Below are 19,714 nucleotides of genomic sequence, written 5' to 3'. Positions count from 1 at the left end.
AACCATACTGCTGTTCATAAACTAGGTGAAGGATAAAGCATTTCCAATTGTAATATAAAAAAGAGGGTAACTCCTAAAGTTTTGAACATAACAAAATGAAGTTAAAGGAATCTTAGTTTTTCAATTTTTTCAATTATGATATTAAACAGAGAAACATTCCTTAAATTGAAGCTTTGTGTGTGCTTCATGCCTTATTAACTGAGCAAGAGTCAATGAAAGAAGGCCCACTACTGTTATATTTCTCAAGGAGTAGACAGAGTTAAATGTTTTTAAACTATGCCATCTTTTCTTTTCCTGCTTCAAGTCTCAGCTCACAGGTGAGCAAGTACTTTTGCCTGTGATCTTTGGTAGCAGGTTCTTCCCACAAGAGTTGCTGGAGACAGATTCAGGTATCTCAACTCATTTTCTACAGAGTTAGCCATCAATATCTGCAAAGCAATACTGATTAATAATATCTCACGAGGGATGAGATTCCATTACCTCATGCTGCTCATCAAAGCTAGGTCCCTGAATGTTTACTCCATTGGTACACCCAAGAGGCCTTCCTAAAGTATCAAGAGTATTTTTTTTTTGATAACAACTTTAGACTATAAGGAAACTATTGAAATTATCTAAAAGTAAACTTCCATTACAATAAAAGGCATAGGATGTGAACAACAAATATCAGTAGATGATTATTGATATCTGATTTACATTTTTTTCTAGAATGGCATATGGTAATTAATATACTGTCTTATCAGTTAACTTTATGGTACATACTTTATTTTGCAAGCAGTTTTGGAGATTTTGCTGCCTGTAAAGTTAAGAAATAGTCATGATTTAGTTAAGTTAGGACAAATAATTTATGAACACACTTTCAAAATTCATATTATTTATTGTTTCTTTTTTATGAGAGGTCTTCTACATAAAAACAAAACACCCTAAACTTTATTTTGTTTTCTTGAATGTTCTACTTAATGTTCTGCTAAAATAAGGGCCTGTAGACTCAAAATTGTGCTTTGTTTACTCAGGAGAGTAGAATCACAGTACGCAATATATCACATAAACAATGCATGATTCTGGTGGTTGGAACTCTGATATACCTTTGACATGTCCATTTTGTGATTCTCTGGAGAGTGACACAGGTTAAGAAAGGAAGGAACAGATGATTAATCTATTCTATCTGCTAACAGAGCTGATGGAATAGTAAGTTTTCTGATCATAGCTCTCTGGTAATCTTCTATCTGCATTTTAAGATCCCAACCTCATTGTGCTACATCTCACAGCAGAAAGAGAGCATGCGGATTTCTATTCAGTAACTACTGGATAGAATCCTGGGTTTCTGACTACTTTCAATGCTAACTTCAATCACCTTTGTGTAATAATGTGATGGACACATCTTTTCATGTGTTGTAATTAGATTTACTATTACATACTAATGAAACAAAGGGTAGTTTTATGAATTGTAAAACAGTATAAGAACTCAGTAATTAAGAATTATGGTAAATAAGTCTGAAAATTGAGTTCTGATTGTCCAAACACAGACTATTTAAATGCCTATGCTCTTCCACTTCCTTAGTCAAGTTGGCACTCTTTTTAATTTTCTTAAACCTATACATTTCAAATCATTTTTTTCACAAAAATCTAAAACAAAATTTTGAAAAAAAATTAAATATTGCAACTTAATTGTGCAGAAGCAAAACAAAACACTTCAATTGTAACTCAGAACTCGGTTTGGGAAGCTGGCATTATGGCTGGGCTCTCAGCTGGAGGCTGAGGTAAGAAGATTGAGTTCATAAGCTACCATGAGCTAGGCTGGGACTATGACAAGAGAAGAGAGAGGAGGAAAATGAGAAAGAAGTAAGAGGTGAGGGGGAGGCTTGAAAAGAGAGTAAAGAAGTGGGAGAGAGGAAGGGAGAGGTAGGAAACAATAGTCTACAGACTAGAACTTTTCTCAGATCTAGTTTGTTAAATCAACTCAAAGTTCCACACTTTACTTCTTTTATTTATTTATTACTTTGGATTGTCTAAACTTAACTTTATTTTTTTTTCTGTCTTAAGGCATAGAATAGAGTCCTACCACTCTCTGCACTGACAGTCTGCCATATGTCCAAACAGGCAGCAAAGACCTATGAAAGACCTAAAGAAATAGATGAAAAGTTGGTCTTAAGTATTGACTCTATTAGCTGCCAGCATAGCTCAGTGAGTGCTGCAGTGCTTGCCTAGCATGGAGGAGGCACTTCACTAAATCCCCAGCACCCTCCAAAGGAACAATTGGTTTTTAATGCCAGCCATAAGAATAAAAAATAACGGAAGTGTAAAGACCTCCAAAAATTCATTCTTTTCATTAAAGAAATGGACACTAACTAAAAACAGTCAGGAACGTAATTCCACAATTCTTAAAAAAAATGAAGGCTTGCACTATTTCATACATATTTATTTCAGAAAGATATGAATATAATGTAGGGAGTTTTAAATTGGTCTATACTGCTTCCTCAAAATAATTCATCATAATCACTAGGAATTAATTCTGTAAACCTTGATATTTACCTAACATCTGGCATTGTTCCTTAAACACAGTGTGTTCTCAATATATGCTTGATAAGTAGGTTTTAAAGATGTGCCTACCTATATCCAATCTCAAATGAAGACCATTATTGAATGGTTCTTTGCCTTTAGTTCTAACGATGTATTGCTAACAAAGTAATTAATTATATGCTAATTTGATCACAATGCTATTGTCCCAAACTATTGGACTAATAAACTATTAGTACAGGTTCTAAACTATAATCTGTATTGCAGAGGATTTCAAACTTAATTGTCTAATGCTTAGTTTTTACAATTCTCCTCCCACTGCTAAAACAATTTATCTCAATTCTCTGTCATGAATTTTCATTTTTACATTAGCAATCTTTTGCATTTATACTTTTAAAAAGGACAAATAAGTATTTGAGGGAGGTGAAAGGTGGTTGACATTAGAACAAATGTAGGGTCCCTATGGTAAAGTATTTCATGATACATAGTTAAATTGGTACATGTGATGAGCAGGGTCTGACCAGACAGTAAAGGGGGTTATAATGTTCTTCCTTTAGCACTTATTTATCCCATTAAAAACAAGTAATCATTATCTACACATGGTAGGCATCTTTCCTCCTCATTTTGTTTGGATAAGACTCATTCTTTCTGGCTGTAACACAATGCTATGTATTCTGTGAACATTCACTGAGTTCTACTTATTAACACCCATCAACCTTACACTGAAACTCTTCATGGACAATACTTAGTCTGAACATGAAAATTATTTGTCATCATAGATCTCTTCTTTTATATAGCCATTTACACAGGAATCTAGGTTTGTCAAGTGTGTAGTTTGGTTTGTATTTCATTTGCTTTGATGGTTTCCTTTTAAGGTTTTAGCATTGGGTCACTGGGAAGACAGTCTTTTGTAAATAGCTTGCTGTACATGAGAACTGGATTCCAATCCTGATCACACACGTAAAGGCTGCATTAGGTTCAGATAGAGACTCTGCCTAATAAAAATAAAATATCAAAGAGAAGATAAAGACAACCAGTAATGTTGACTTCTGTCTTCTGTCTGTGCACACATGCACACACACATACTAGCCCCATATAAACATACTTTAAAAGATCACAATGGTTCTAAAACAGTAGCTGGTTCTTTTCAAGTTGAAAAAATACTAAAATATCTGTTTCCCAATATTTGTTTGAGAATTGAAAAAATTTTGCTTCTAAACATCTCTAAAGGTTTCAATTTCCAACATGAGTATTATTCTGGACAACACTGCAAATTTTTTTAAGAAGGAGAAAGATGATCAAGTCATTGAAATGGTATGATTAATTATTTTATCATCCATTAGAAGCCAATAATCTCAAAAGTCATAGGTAAATATTTCAAAGAGAAATACAAAGAAACCTTGGAAAAAAGGGCAAAGATCATGGGTACAGAGAGCAAAGGACTGGATAGAAGGAAGGAGGATGACGTTCACTATGTCTACAATTCAAACAGTTTTGAAAGTTTTTAAGCAATGATGTTTCAGCAAATCTAAGTAGAACTACAAAAATGGGAAGATTTCACGTAGTCATGTACTTAAGCAATTATCAAAATATGAATACATGATTCCATGTTAATAATTTGGATACTTACATATTTGAGTAAACAGGAGAAGAAAAAATACCCGGGGGTGGAGCACCACCTTGAGATCCTAAGTATCAGGAAAAGAAAACTATAGTTTATATTCATCCTCAGTAATTTTCAAAATGGCAATATCATTGTCAAATAACCTATTCTCACTTGTAACTGACTTGTTCCCAAGCTTTTCAGGACTTTCATAGCACCTTCCAAAGTTCTTAGTGCACAGTTCAATATACTGTAAAATCTGAACTCTGTATCTACCTCTCCAATTCTTCTAGATGCCTAGGTCTTCTGCATGTATTATAGGGCCTACAGATATAGAATAAAATTTAATGTCCCACTGTAACATGCTTTCTATGCCTCTGGACTATTACTTTGGCCATTTCCTTTGGAGAACTTTGTATTTATACTTCTTATTTTTAAAGGTTTTGCCAAGTCTGTGTTAAATCTTTTGAAATCTTTCATTGAAACTCACATAAACAAATAGATATCCTTCCTTAGAATTTCTAAAACACTCTACAACGCCTATATTAAAAACTTAAAAGGGGCTGGAAAGAGGGATCATAGGATAAGAGTATGTACTGCTCTTATAGAGAACCCAAGTTCATTTCCTGGAAGCCATGTCAAACAGTTTACAAAGTCTTGAAACGCCCGCTCTAAAAGATCCAATACCATTCTCTAGTTTCTTCAGACACCTGAACTTGTGCACATGCACACACAGACATACACACAAATAATTTTTAAAAATAAAACATGTATTAAAATAAAAAATAGAAAACTCATTCCTATAATCACAAGTTTATTCATATATCTTAAAAATGTAATAGCTTTACCACAATATTCTCAACAATACCTATTTGTGGAATATATTATTTGGTATATGCTTTCTTGGCACTTGTTCATCAATTTGTTATTTATCTTATTCCATTGAAGTGTCTGACTTACTTAGGATATAACATAGTGAGATTCTGCCTCTGATTGTGGTTAATAAAGACATAGACAAGGCCTTTCTGCAGAGCATCTCCACTGCTTTACTGGTAAGATGTGTAGATATATGTATGTTAATTACACAAATAAACAGGAAACAAAAGTCTTAGAATGGACTGTCAAGAGAAAATTTGTGTTTTTATTTAAGGTCATTTAAAAATCAATTTAATTAGTAACTATTAATTTCTCAAATAATGAACAACAATCATATATATGTAAACTATTTAAATTCTGTACTTTTTTGGTTTTTGTGGATATGTTTTCATATCTTTGGTTTTGGAGAAGAAACTGAGATTAGAATGCACAGAAAAAAGTCATACATGCTGGCATGTGCTTATAAACCCTTTGCTAGGGAGATGGACTAAGGGAGATGCCTTGAACTTTATGGTGAGTCTGCTTAGCCTGTTTCTCAAATACCAGGCCAGTGTGAATCCCTGATAAAAAAGATAATGCAACACACATACACACACACACACACACACACACACACACACACACACACACAAATAAGCAATATGAAAGTTTTCATGAACATTAATCATTGCAGCAAATCACTTTTCTGAATGGGCAGCAAGTAATGATTGACTGAGTCAATTTCTCAAGCCCAAGAGCTGAAATTAAGACACTGGGTCCTGTTTCAGGTTGGGTAGTTTGTTATAGGAACAAAAATGTACTAATACAAAGAAATATATGTTGATGGATGAGTGGATAAACAACATTGGTGTATAGAGTTATCCCTTGGTATCTTTAGGATATTGGTTTGAGGATCAAGTCCATGGATCTGAAGGTGCTTCACACAAAATAGCATAGGATTTTCACATAATCTAGCCATGTCTCCTGCACATTGTATTCTCCAGATAATTTATAGTAGTTAATACAAAATAAGCAGTATAGAGTGTATTGTATTGTTTACAGAATAACAACAGGATAATTATACACATACTGAGTATAGATGCAACCAGCATTGACATAAACAGTGTACTACTCAGCTTTGTGGATTTGTTAATACAAAATATATTGTTATGGGCACTTAGCTGTACATTGAAAGATGGATCTTCAGGTGAAGGCAGGAGGATATAAAGTTTAAGGGCATTCTTGGAAGGAAAAAGAAAAAGGAACATGCACAACCCTGGGGAGCATTATGTTACATGAAATAAGTCGAAAGTGCAGAAAAGCAACTCTCACATGTTCTTCCTTACTTGTGAAATACGGAATATAATGGACTTGAAGGAAAGAAATATGGAGTGATAGTTATCACAGTTTAGTCTTTTGTAAAATTAATAAATATTACAGATCCAATATGTAGTTTAACTATTGTAAACAGTATTTTTTGTGTACTTAAAAATTGTTAGGAGAGACAACCTCCAGTGTTCTAACCATGCACACATTCAAACTTACATGCACAAGTGTAACTGTGAGGTTAAAGATATGTCAACTGGCTTATTATACAGTATTTGTATATTTGTATGTATATAAATAGTTTGATATGTCTCAAATTACTAAGTAGTTTGTACTAAATTCATACTATTTTATTTGTAAACTATGCCTCAAAGTCTGGAAGACAAGCTAATAGACAAGTAAAAAGGACATAAAATATAAGCATCCATAGGAAGTTATTTCAGTTTTGATATGAGATATCTCATTAAAAATAGCATGAGATTAAAACATAAAACTTTCGAAGGCCAGGGGACATTGAGAAAGAGAAGGCAGAAAAATTTTAGGAGCTACAGGAAGAGGCAATGTGCTGTGCCCCTGTGTCTCCTAGGAATGTCAGATGCTATACCCATAAACTCTCACTGACATGACTACCTAGACATAAACAGAACAAGGACAATATAATAAATATTCTAAAGTGGGAGGGTGTGGGAAGTCCAGGAGGCCTGAACCCTACACAAAAACTATGGGCAACTGGTGAATGTTGAGAGCAGGAGAAACAGTCTTCCGCAGGGATGAGCATATCAATTGCTCAACCCTGAAAACATACATACAAAAACATTATACAGAATAAGCATGTTGTACTTATGTACTTGGAAATATATCTGTATATTTTAATGAGAGGAAGGAGGGGTATATGGCAGACTTTGGAGGGAGGAGAGGAAGAGGGAAATGATGTAATTATAGTCTAATCTAAAAAATAAAAGAAATAATAAGAATCATAAAACTCTCTTTCTTCATGACTCAAATAACATAGTTCTAGGTATTCTCGGTATATGGCTTTTATACACACACACTTTATTGCATTTATAAACTTTGTTTGTGTGTTTGTCAAGACTATTCTGTTATAGGGTAAAAGCTCTGGGTAATATCCTGGCTACGTTTTCCTTCAATGTTCAGTACTCTGTACAAGACCTAGCAGAAATCACTGCATTAATACATTAACTGGCAGAGCATTGTAATGGGAATAAGTGACAGGTGAAAGAATGTTTAATAGCTGCATGACTTCTTGCTGATGTTTACCTGGTTCACCAACATAACTTGATTTCTTGCTTGGTCTTCCATTCCAATCACCTTTCATATCCTGCTACATAAACAAGAAGAAGAGAGATTTCTCCAACTTATATTTATAAGTTTATTTAAAAATTAATAATGTTAAATTTCTCACAAATCTCCATTTGTAAGAAATATTCATGTTTTGTGCTTATGTCATATTTATTATTTATGCAATTAAAATTAATATATTTATCAAAAATGTCTACAATACACATATGATGATTTTCCAACTTTGATACTCAGCATGTAGTTGTATTCATGACAAATACAGTATCATTATACAGTTTAATGAAATTCAATGAAATTACATATAGTTGGAATTGGCATTAGGAGTGAAAAATGAAGATTTAGATGTTTAAGAGGAAGGTTCTGTGTTCTTGCTATGATACTTCTTTCCTACAAATATAGCATTTTCTGGTAACCCTAAATTAACTACATAAAGGCAAAGAAGTCAATCAACTTAATTAGAAGTGCATGATATTTTTGAAAACAGCAGCTCAGTGGTACTGAAAAAGAGTATGTCACCTCTATGAGTGACTGTGAGTTTCTATACTTTTCTGGGCACTCAACCTGATTGTAGAAAAAAGAATCATAACAATAAGTATCTTAATTTTTCAATATTTGAAATGTGAAAGCAAGCAATGAAAAAAATGACAATTTTAGGCCTTGCACAGTGTGCCAGAGAACAATTAAATTTCTTACCATAAATTTGGTATCTGTGAACATCTGCTACCCATTTGAGAGTAAAATGGAAAGTGAGTAGAGCATGTAATACTCAGAAAGGTCAGTAATGCAGTTTACATATACTATTTTTGTGTCCTGATATAAACTGTTTCCTTGTTCGTTACTGAACATTATCTGGATGTAGCACAGTGATGTTCTCATTTTGCAGTCTTGAGTACTGCAATAATCAACCTACAGAGTATATTATTATGCCGTTTTTTTTTACAATCCCATGAATAAACTTGACACATGCTTTTTGGCCTCTTGTTCCTTGTAATGTTTTGAAAATGTACAAAACAAACAAAGATGTATGCTACAGTGTGTTTTAAGATATTGTTTTAACAGGCCTTCTTGATTTCTTAAATGTTAGAGGCTTTAAAATATGGTAAATGATGTTACTATTCCAACAGTAAAAATTTTTCCTGATTGTTAGCATATTTAACAGAGCTAGTGACACAGCAGATTAGTGAACTAACTATGCAAAACTACAGTTAACAAATATTTATTTATAATAAAATGTGTCACAGAGATATACCATCATGGTAAGCATAATACAGTTTAGATATTCTGCATTACTTTTTATTCTGCATTATTGATATAAATTGTTATGTATTATAAGTCACATAAAATGATATCATTTTCTACTTTTATATGAAGAATTCATTTGGAGATAATCTATTAAATGTCTATTAAAATTTTTGAAAACCATGTAAACTCCTTAGCATAGTGAATTAATTATTACCATGCTAATATTGGAACTAAGGGTATTGATTTTATTCCTAACATAACAGGTTGACAATTTATAGATAATATTTATTTCATATGAAATGGCTATACACTTGGATACCCACTGATAACTTTCCATGAGAAGATACATGATTACTGATAAAAAGTGCTAAATCAGTGTTATAAGAAGCCCACCAAAGAAGCTCAGCTGATTCCTCTGAGAGTTCCATGTATACAGTAAATATTACACCTTGTGGATTATATTTAGATACCCTGATCATGAGTTATTACATTTTTACAATTGTACGATAACTTTCCTGGAGTGAAGTTATAGTGTAAGGTTAAAGAATGGCATTTTCATATATTAAGATGACCATAAAATATCTCATTTATTGAATTTAGAGTAAATTAAATGTTACATACCTCTTCTTTTTGAAGACACAAAGATGCACGTGAAAATCTATTAGTCTTTGTGGGTGAATTTTGAGCTGAAATAATTGAATTTCTAGCTGATGTGTTTACAGGAACTAGAAAGATAAGAGAGAGCTTTGAGTATGAGTGTACCACAGTGCCAAAGGTGAATTATGACTTGCAGGCTTGCTCTAGCATTTTCCCCACTAAGCTGCTATACTGACTAGAATAATCAAAATCAGCAATCTATTTAAGCGAAACAAACTTCTTCAAAGACAGAATCTATTTGGATGTTTACTGCTTAAAAATATCACTTCTTCCCAATTGCATCCAGTGAAAAATCTGAAACCCTTATCTTTTGATGACCACAACAGCTTAGTCTCATGAAAGTAACAGGGCCCACAGACAAACTGGACTGTTTTAATTGTATTCAGTCTGCAACAACAACTTATTGTTTATACAAAGAAATAAACAAAGCTGTATTTTAAATTAATTTTATGCAAAAGGCATAGAAGTGATGAAAAGTTGTTTTAAGAAGATTTTTTCACAGCAAGATTTATGGTGAACTAAAAAGAGGACGAAGTGATTAGAGAAAGGGTACTTCAATAATGAAAAAGTCAAACTAATCATTCCTTTTAAAATTAGGAAAAACAGCTTTCAAAACCATGTAATGGAGTCCAACTATGTACTTAATAACAGAATAATTAGTATTGTTCATAACCTTACCTTTTTCATCACTTATTTTTGTCATTATTCCATTTCTCTATATGGCAAAATATTAAAGAGAAAAATATTCATTAGTAACATTACTTCAGGAAGACATTCTGCCTTCTCTCAGGAAACCAAATGAATCTAGATGTTTTTCTACCCTTCATGTCTAAAGTTTGTCATAAAAAGTGTAGCAAGCACAGTGAATACACTTAACTTCCCAGGATACCTTTCGCCATCTCAAATTTAGTTCAATATTGAGCTCAATTTATAGCAATATAGGTCTTACTCCTCTTCTGTCTGCCCTTTATTTAAAGGCATGGTGAGCCACTTGATGGATAGTTCTCAAACTTAGTCATTCAACTGTATACAGAGAAATACAATTCTAACAATTCAAACCCCAGGCAACACTATAACCCTTATTTAAAGTACTCCTTCCACCAGAGCCAGAATAAAAATTAGTCACCCCAGATTAGTGTAACATTTTCTATGTTTATGCCTAATTAGTCAATGTGTCCTCAAGATGGGTGTTGCCTCACTAGCCTTTGCATTCAATTGACTCGATTTGCATTCAGTTGACTCAATTTTCTTACTTTCTCATGTTTAGCTTATCCCAGTGCTAACATGTGAGCATAGATTTCTTATATTACTAGTAAATAGCAATGTTATCATCACTATTGGTAATGGGCTTTGGATTTGTTTCTGTTAAATGTCACAGTACACGAATAATAAAGCTAAAGTGTATCTTTCTTGCCCCTGAATGGGATCACTTTTTCTTGCAAGAACTCATTTCCCCTAATAATACCAGGTTGGTAAAACAGGTAACACATATGAATAAAACTTAAGCAAATGAAGTAATACTAAGCACAAAATTTGAAATATTTTTACCTTTTGTTCTGAGCTACTGTTCTGTATCTCTGTCTGATACGCAACTGAGGATCCTGATATTTTTGTAACGTTCTTTGAACTACTCTGAGAATGATTAACAACAGCCGATACTTGTCCTAGGAGTAAATGAGAAAGAAAACCTTTGGCTTTGAACATGTTGTTAAGTGAAACAAATTGTATTTTCTTTAACTAATTATTAAAATTAAAATATTCATGAGTAACAATACTTCTAAAAGAAATGCAACTGAAAGCATCATTCAATCAACAATATTTTGGGATTATTCATATATGTGCTCCCCTGGATGGTTGTAATCAATCCATCTTTCTAGTCTCAAGAGTACTAATGCATAACTCTTAAGGTTAGTTTGTATTTTCTGAAATTTTACATGAATGCAATTATACAGTGTGTATACTTTTCCTTTATTTTTATTTTGGAGGAAGTAAAATGATTTTTTTATGCAGCATAATGCTGTTTGGGTACACCACATTTTGTAGTCTATGATGAGTTCATAGACATCTCAGTTGTTTTTAATTCCAGCCATTTCTTACATGAACTTCTGTGAATTTTCATGCACATATATATATATACATATATCAAATATAAATATATATATTGATCTATAAAAGTATTGATCTGTCTCTAATCTAATTCAGTTAAATTGAATAAAGCTTTATCATAAAACATGCCTTACCATATGGTAAATATAACTTTAAGTAGTAACCTCAAAAACTATCAAAGTGATCATCTTATTTTAATATCAATCACCAGTGGATCATAATTTCTCTTCTTTCACATATTCCTGTCAACACTTAATTAGCAGAGAAAATCATTTATTTACATACATATTAAGAAAATAAAAAAGTAATAATACCAACAGCAACTCTAAATTCAGTAAAAATGAAAAACAAGACTGACCAGGGAAAGAAAAGGACATAAATGAACACAGCAGAGTCTACAGACAATCACCAAATGGTTAAGAAAGGAGAGTACAATACAAAATGCATGATATGAAAATATACATTAAAGACAATGATCTTGAAAACTCACATATCCACTCCTACTTATGAATAAGTAAAAACAGGAGAAAATTGTTGTCTAATAAATAAATAAATATAATACTAGTCTAAAAACTTTTCCTACAAAATGATCCCAGACACAAATTACTTCTTGCGTTTAAGTGACTTCATAGAACTGAAGCCAATTTCCAAAGGAAATTAATTTACACAAACTTTCAAGACACTGAAGTGCAAACATTTCTCAACCCCTTTGTTTTTAATTGACGTGTACACTTTATACTGTGCTGGGCTTCATAAAGACATTTCTATACAGGCATATAATAGATTTCCACTTTCTTTTCCCTTTCTTTCCTTTACCATTACCACTAGTCACCTTTAATCTTACATTGTTTCACTTGTAAATTCATGTCTTATAGGAATATATAATTTTATGTATCTGCATAAAATCTAGGCTCCACAAATGGGCAAAAACATGCAGTATTTTCACTGAGTCTGATTTAATTTGCTTAATATAATTTTCTACAATTGCATATATATTTTTGCAAATGACACAATGTTGTTCCCTTTTTGACTAAATATAATTGTTATACATATATACCATATTTTCTTTATTCTTTTGTTGAAGGACACCTGTCTTGATTTCATAATTTATTATGAGCAGTACTGAAATAAACATTGATGTGCAATTTCTCTATATGTTTTGAGTTTTTAGGGTAAATATCCAGAATTGATTTAGCTGGTTTACATGGCAGAGTTGTATTTAATTCTTTTGAGAAACATCCATACAGATTTTTACAGTGACTTGATTAATTTATATTCCCACCAGCATGCATAGACAGACGTTCTTTCATTTTTAATCCACATCCTCATCAGCATTTGTTATTTGTTTTTTAATGATTTCAATTCCATGTGGAGTGGGAAAGAATGTCAATGTTTTGATTTGCACTTCTCAAGGTGTTTTGGCTTACATTTTTCTAATGATGTTGACCATTTATTTCATCAGTTTGTTGGCCATTTATGCTTCATCTTTTGAGAAGTGCCTATGCATCAATTTATTTACATGTTGTATTGGTGAACTTCCTGTTTTGTGTGCATATATATATATATATATATATATATATATATTCCAAATGCTAATCCAGATTAGATGTGTAGTTAGAAAATACTTTATTCCATTCAGTACATCATTTCATCATTCTATTGTCTAAAAACATTTTTTGAGAGTGAAGTCATTTAATTCTGTGCAAATACACTTGGTAATTTGGTAATCTTGTTAAATCCTTGTCTATGCCTATGTCTTTAAGCACATTCTCTAATTTTCACCTAACAGTTTCAGATATTTTACATTATTTGATACATCTGGAACTGAATTTTGTATATGGTAAAAAATAGACATCTAGTTTATTTTTCTACTTGTAGATATCCAGCTTTCCCAGAACCATTTGCTGAAGACAATATCATTTTCTCCAATTCATATTTTTAGCCTCTTTTTAAAAAGTCAGTTGGCTATCTGGTAGTGTGGACTTATAGGATCTTCTGTTTTATTCCATTATTCTACATGTCCTTTTTTGTAGCAGTGTCATGTTGTTTTTGGTATTATGGTTATCTTAGGTTTCTACTGTTGTAATAAAAACCATGACCAAGAGCAACTTTGGGAAAAGGGGTGTATTTCATTTTACCGTTGTAGTCCATCACAAAAGCTTATTAAATATCTGGGAGTAAACATAATCAAGAAAACAAAAGAACTCTACAATGACAACTTTAAAACACTGAAGAAATTGAATACTCAAGAAAATTGGAAGACCTCTCAAATTATGGATCACCATAATTAATATTGTGGAAATGGCCATACATCAATATCAATCTACAAGTTTAATGTAATCCTTAGAAAAATTATTATGAAATTCTTGAAATAGATAAAATAATCCCCCAAATTCAAATGTAAGCACAAAAGACTCTGAATATCCAAAACAATCCTGAACAAAAACAGTGCTGAAAGTATCACCATACTGAATTTGAAGTCATACTACAGAGCCATTGTTCTGGTTGGTTTTTTGTCCAATGAACACAAGCCAGAGTAATCTGTAATGAAGAAACTTCAATTGAGAAAATATCCTCACTAGTTTAGCCTGTATGAAAACCTATGAGGCATTTCCTTGATTTGTGACTGCTGTGGAAAAGCCCAGCCAAGTGTGGGAAGTGAATCCTTGTGCAGGTGATCCTGGGGTGTATATAAAAGGAAACTGAGCAAGCCATGAGGAACAACCCAATCAACAGCACTTCTCCATGGCTTCTGCTTCAGTTCCTGCCCTCAGGCTCCTGTCTTGAGTTCCTGCCTTGACTTCCCTTCCTAATGGACTACAATGGTAAGGTGAAATACACCCCTTTTCCCAAAGTTGCTCTTGGTCATGGTTTTTATTACAACAGTAGAAACCTAAGATAACCATAATACCAAAAACAACACGACACTGCTACAAAAAGGACATGTAGAATAACGGAATAAAACAGAAGACCCTATAAGCCCACACTACCAGATAGTCAACTAATTTTTTACAAAGAGGCTAAAAATAAAACAAATGTGTTTTCACAGAATTAATGACTGAAATAGCCATAGTTAGCTGTGATAACTGTTGGTAGACGAAGAGTAAGATTTCCTTAGGTGCTATGGTATGTTGCCCACTCTAATAGGAGGTTGAGAAAAGCTAACTGGAGGTGGGGTGGGCTTTTGCAACCTAAATGCTGCCCCACCCCCAGTGACACCCCTTCTACAACAAGGCCACACCTACTAACCCTTTGCAAACAGTTGTGATAACTAAGGACTAAGCATTTGAATACATGAACCTATGGAGGTCATTCTCATTAAAGGCATCACAGAGATGGACAAGCTCAAATTCAGAGAGTCCTGTGACAGACTAGACAGGTAAAGATTAGTAGCATTGTCCTTTTCCCGGGTTTCTGGATTTTGTAAAAAGCAAACAGATTACACACAGAGAACAAAAAACACGGACTTTGTTTTTTTTAGGTTTTAATCAGTAAGATATGTTTCAAGGTTACTCCAAGTTTACACATTAACTGCACCTTGAGAGTTATTAATGAATGAAGTGTCATAGTATTCAGTTTCAATGTTTTTCATTTTCATGTTTATCATTAGAGTCCTTCTTGTTTGGGAGCTCATGGTATAATCTGCTGAGCTTAAATGAAGAACAAAAAGTGACACAGCCTAATAATGATAGAAAATGATACTTCAATAAAAGTTCATTTTATCATGGAGTCAATGAATTTAGCTTCTGAAATATTCCTGAGATTTCTAAAATTATTCTGAGAATATAAATTACAATCAGCCAATTTGTATCTATAATTAATAATAATAAATCCTGCATCAAACTGTTCTTCAGTGACAGTTCAATGACCAGTCAAAAACACTAAATGAGTTATCTAGAGATTAAATTCTGAAAGCAATACATGACAGGCAGCCTCAAAAATCAGAATAAACTAAAGCTTCATGTGCATTCAATGAAGATCACCATCAACTAAGTTTTCCCCAAAATCACTATTCTAAATATTTGATATTTACTAAAATATTCAGTTACCTGATGTTCCTTTTAATGATTCCTGGTCACCATCAGGATAAACTATTTTTATATCATCAAAATGCTTCTTTTTCTTCTTTATAGAAGCTTAAAAATGTAATAAGACATATTATTAGTAATGATACTAGAATTAGCCAAGATCAAATACCCTTTTGTGCTCAAGAGGAAGTAAGTCTTTGTTAATCTATATGTGGAATTTAGAAGACATAGAGGAGAAGTTGGAGAAATGTCAAATGGGAGGAGATAATTATTTTTGAAATATTATGCCTTTAACTTAAAGACATACTTGGAGAGACTATTTTTTATTTTTGAAAGAAGGAAACCTGCACTATAATCTACTGGAGCATGTAGTTTCCTTTCTGGAGGAACGCATACCAGCATAAAGACATTGATGAATATTTACCAGCCAACAATGCTGTGGGATGGTCTGTATGTCAAATGTGTTGCTCTGATTGGTCAATAAATAAAACACTGATTGGCCAGTGGCCAGGCAGGAAGTATAGGCAGGACTAACAGAGAGGAGAATTGAGAGAACAGGAAGGCGGAGGAAGACACTGCCAGCCACTGCCATGACAAGGGGCATGTGAAGATGCCGGTAAGCCACGTGCCACGTGGCAAGGTATAGATTTATAGAAATGGATTAATTTAAGATGTAAGAACTAGATAGCTAAGAAGCCTGAGCCATTAGGCCAAACAGTTTAAATAATACAAGCATCTGTGTGTTTATTTTATAAGTGGGCTGTCAGACTGCCAGGGCTTGGTGGGACCCGGAGAGAAAACTCTCCAGCTACACCACAATGATTATGAGATTCTTGAATTTGACTTAGAGATGAGTAAAAGCAAAAAAGATAGGTGTGTATATATGTATACATATGTTTTCTACTTGGTAGAAGAAGACATTACTACAGTGCTAACAATTGTGAAATTGATGTCTTTATTCCTTGTCACTTCAATATTATGGAAATATTATTAGTGTACAATTTTCTAAGGAATATCTGATGAAGCAATGTTTAAGAGTGCTACTTCTGGAGCTGAGCAGATGGTTCTGATGTTAAGAGGACTTGTTACTCTTGTAGAAGACCTGGGTTTGGTTCCCAAGGCTCACACGATGGCTCACAACCAACCAGTTCCAGGGGTCTGTTTCCCTCTTCTAACCTCCAGAGATACCAGGTATGCACATGGTATGCATACATGCATACAGGATAAAATACACATAAAATAAAAAATTTGTAAATGTTTCGAAAAGTTGACAATTCACATCATTTCCATATTACATGAGAAAGAGATACTGGGTTGTACAAAGCTATTAAAGTGATTTGTAATCTGAAGCACAGGGCTGCACCAATCCTTTAAAGACTGTAGATAGACTGAGTTAATTCATCTACCAAACTTATTTAGTAGATTTATTTTTCTCAAAATTTCATGACATGCAAAATTAGAAGTTTAGTCATATAGCAGTTGAAATTATTAGAAATCTGTAGCTATATAGAGTATTGCAAGCTTCCAGTGAGTCAAAGAAGAGGTATCATGCAGCTTAAGGTTATCAAAAAATACCTGACTGAATGTAAATTGAGTGTGAAGGATTAGAAAGAAAAAGTGAGTAGGCGATAGTAGGCGGTGAAAAAGGACACAGAGAGGCAACAAAAGGGAAACAATCTGTTTAATAATGGTCAGTACTCCTATATAACAGAGCTATCAATGAAGACTTACTATGTGCCAAAATTTTGAAGGTCTTCATAGACGTTGTTTAGTATATTATGTTCAGTTTTAGAGGGGAAAAGTGTCTGTGAAATGTTAAATAACTTGCCAAAACCATTAACAGGTACTGAAAATTATAAAGGAGAAGTTAGAGGAAGAGTTGGACAGTAGTAGTCTGGTCCAGAGCCTGTACACTGTACCAGTAGAGGACAGTTGTCATCCTCAAGCATACAGTGCAACATGAAATCTGGAAGTTTAAATAAGGACTGGATTCATGTGGTGATAGATGCTTGCATACACTGTTTAAACTGAATTTAGTGGGAAATGGCTTGGGTCAGCAGAAGACATTATCAGAATTAAATAGATGCACAATATGGGTGGAGGAAGGTAAAAGCAGAATCCAATTAAGAGCAGTTAATAAGGTAATTGAGTCACATAAGAAGGATCTGAACTGAAGTGGGATTGAGAAGAAACAAGACTGATGGCCGTGTTCTTCCTCAATAATATGCATTCCTAAAACTTTTTTTAGAATTCTGTGTTAACCAATAACTAATATAGATAGTTTCACTGTAATATCTTAATGTTACACATAAAATGTAGCTGATATGAATTGGACTTGGTCAAGTCATGCTGTTTCTTTTAAACCTTCTTCCATTCTTTTCCATTTTATTTCGCCCTTCTTTTCTCTACACGTTTTCTCCATCTTTATTTCTCTAATTTCCCAGGTTCTTTCGATTTTTACTACTTGATAACATACCAAAATACAATGTTGATGTATATAAACAATTATTTTACATATTAGTTTTAATGTGTTAGTAAACTATGTGTTATCTTAAGTACAGGGAAATTGGTGCAAAAACTGTAGGGCAATCAAATTTGTCTCTTGAAAAAATTGATAAGATTATTTTAGTTTAGGTGTGTGTGTGTGTGTGTGTGTTTGTGTTTGCACATGTGATCTTTTCAACTTGAACAATAATGTGGAAATGGTTAGTTTGGGACCGCAGATAAAGTGAGTAGCAAGTACAAGTATGTAAGATATTACATTACAGAGATCAATGCTTCCTTCTTAGTGCCATAATATTCTCACATTCATAAGCAGTTCCATTTTGTCCTTTATAGTCAAATGCATTTCTTCCCATGTCATCTTTAATGCCAGTATCCTGCATTTTTTGTAAATGATAAGCCATTTTTTTCTCTAACATTGCTTGTTTCTAAAATATTAAAGAAAATATACTGATTAGTATTAATTTGTCATTTATAAATCCAAAACAAATATTTAAAAATCTAATATAGTAGAAATAAACACTTATTCTTGTTTTGTGACTTTTAAATTTAGAGTATTTAGAGAGCAGTAAGGAGTCGATTTCTATTTCTGATCAAACACATAGGTGCAATTTACCTCACTGAATACTTTGGTAGAATTATTAAAGTTTTTGAAATGTAACTTTTTGTGAATCTCTTGGATACTACTGACCATGGACATGGCAAAAGAGAGATAAATGTATAGAGAGAGCCCTAGACATTTTATTCAGCATTCTGTAAGAAAAAGGATTAGTACACATAGAGAAGCACTCAAGATAGCATAAAGGAATATCCTGAGGGGTAAGAGAGAACAGAGCTTTGCATTTCCATAAAGATGAAAATTACATGTATTTTCACAAGGTCCGGTATAAAGGCTTCGTGAGTCATACTGGCTAGAATACTGAAATGATCCTTGCTTCAATAATAGGGAATAACTAGTTCAGATAACTGGTAACACTGGCCTCAACTAATAAATCATAAAAAATCTGACTAATCAAATTGTTTCCAAAGTTATAAAAATACTGAATACATGAAGTCAATATATGGCATGAAGTTCAAGATTCTAGTCCTGTAAAGATACAAGGCCATGTGACCTATAAAAATATATCATTCAATTATAATTATCCTAGGAAAGGCAGAGAAGTTAGACTTCAAGCTGAGAATATCAATGCACCCAGCATAGTTGCATTCTATATGGATTCAATGATAGAACATCTCTTAAAGGAAGCACTGAAAGGGAAAAGACTCAGATATAGAGACCATTTAATGTAGTGAAGGTCCTGGGAAGAGGAAAGCATGGATGTTCATGTGCAGTTGATCTACATTGCAAACTTATTGGGAGTAAGAATAACCATGGGTATATACCACATGGTGGGTCTGCGAGGTTGTTTACTGAAAAGAAAAGACATACCCAAAATGTGGGCAGTACTAATCCAGGGGCTGGAACCTCAGAATAAATTAATAAAATGAAGGAAGGCGAGCTGAGCACAAACAGTTCCAGACTGTGGATGTAATGGGAGCAGCTGTCATGATCCTGCATTCT

At 33.2% G+C, this 19,714-nt stretch overlaps 1 protein-coding gene across 1 annotated transcript in view; it reads right to left on the bottom strand.

Annotated features, from left to right (window-relative positions):
* Fsip2 (fibrous sheath interacting protein 2) overlaps window positions 1-19,714 on the bottom strand; it is a 71,209-nt gene that overhangs the window by 41,741 nt on the left and 9,754 nt on the right. The window contains exons 8-15 of the mRNA XM_059260797.1: window positions 18,458-18,581; window positions 15,673-15,759; window positions 11,066-11,181; window positions 10,191-10,232; window positions 9,482-9,604; window positions 7,577-7,640; window positions 4,145-4,202; window positions 760-793 (exon numbers count right to left, since the gene is read on the bottom strand). Coding sequence (XP_059116780.1) covers window positions 760-793; window positions 4,145-4,202; window positions 7,577-7,640; window positions 9,482-9,604; window positions 10,191-10,232; window positions 11,066-11,181; window positions 15,673-15,759; window positions 18,458-18,581 — 648 coding nt within the window. The remainder of the gene's footprint in view (window positions 1-759; window positions 794-4,144; window positions 4,203-7,576; window positions 7,641-9,481; window positions 9,605-10,190; window positions 10,233-11,065; window positions 11,182-15,672; window positions 15,760-18,457; window positions 18,582-19,714) is intronic.

Source organism: Peromyscus eremicus, chromosome 4 (genome assembly GCF_949786415.1).
Source record: "Peromyscus eremicus chromosome 4, PerEre_H2_v1, whole genome shotgun sequence".
Lineage (NCBI taxonomy): Eukaryota > Metazoa > Chordata > Mammalia > Rodentia > Cricetidae > Peromyscus > Peromyscus eremicus.
This window is presented reverse-complemented; position numbering and strand designations above follow the sequence as displayed.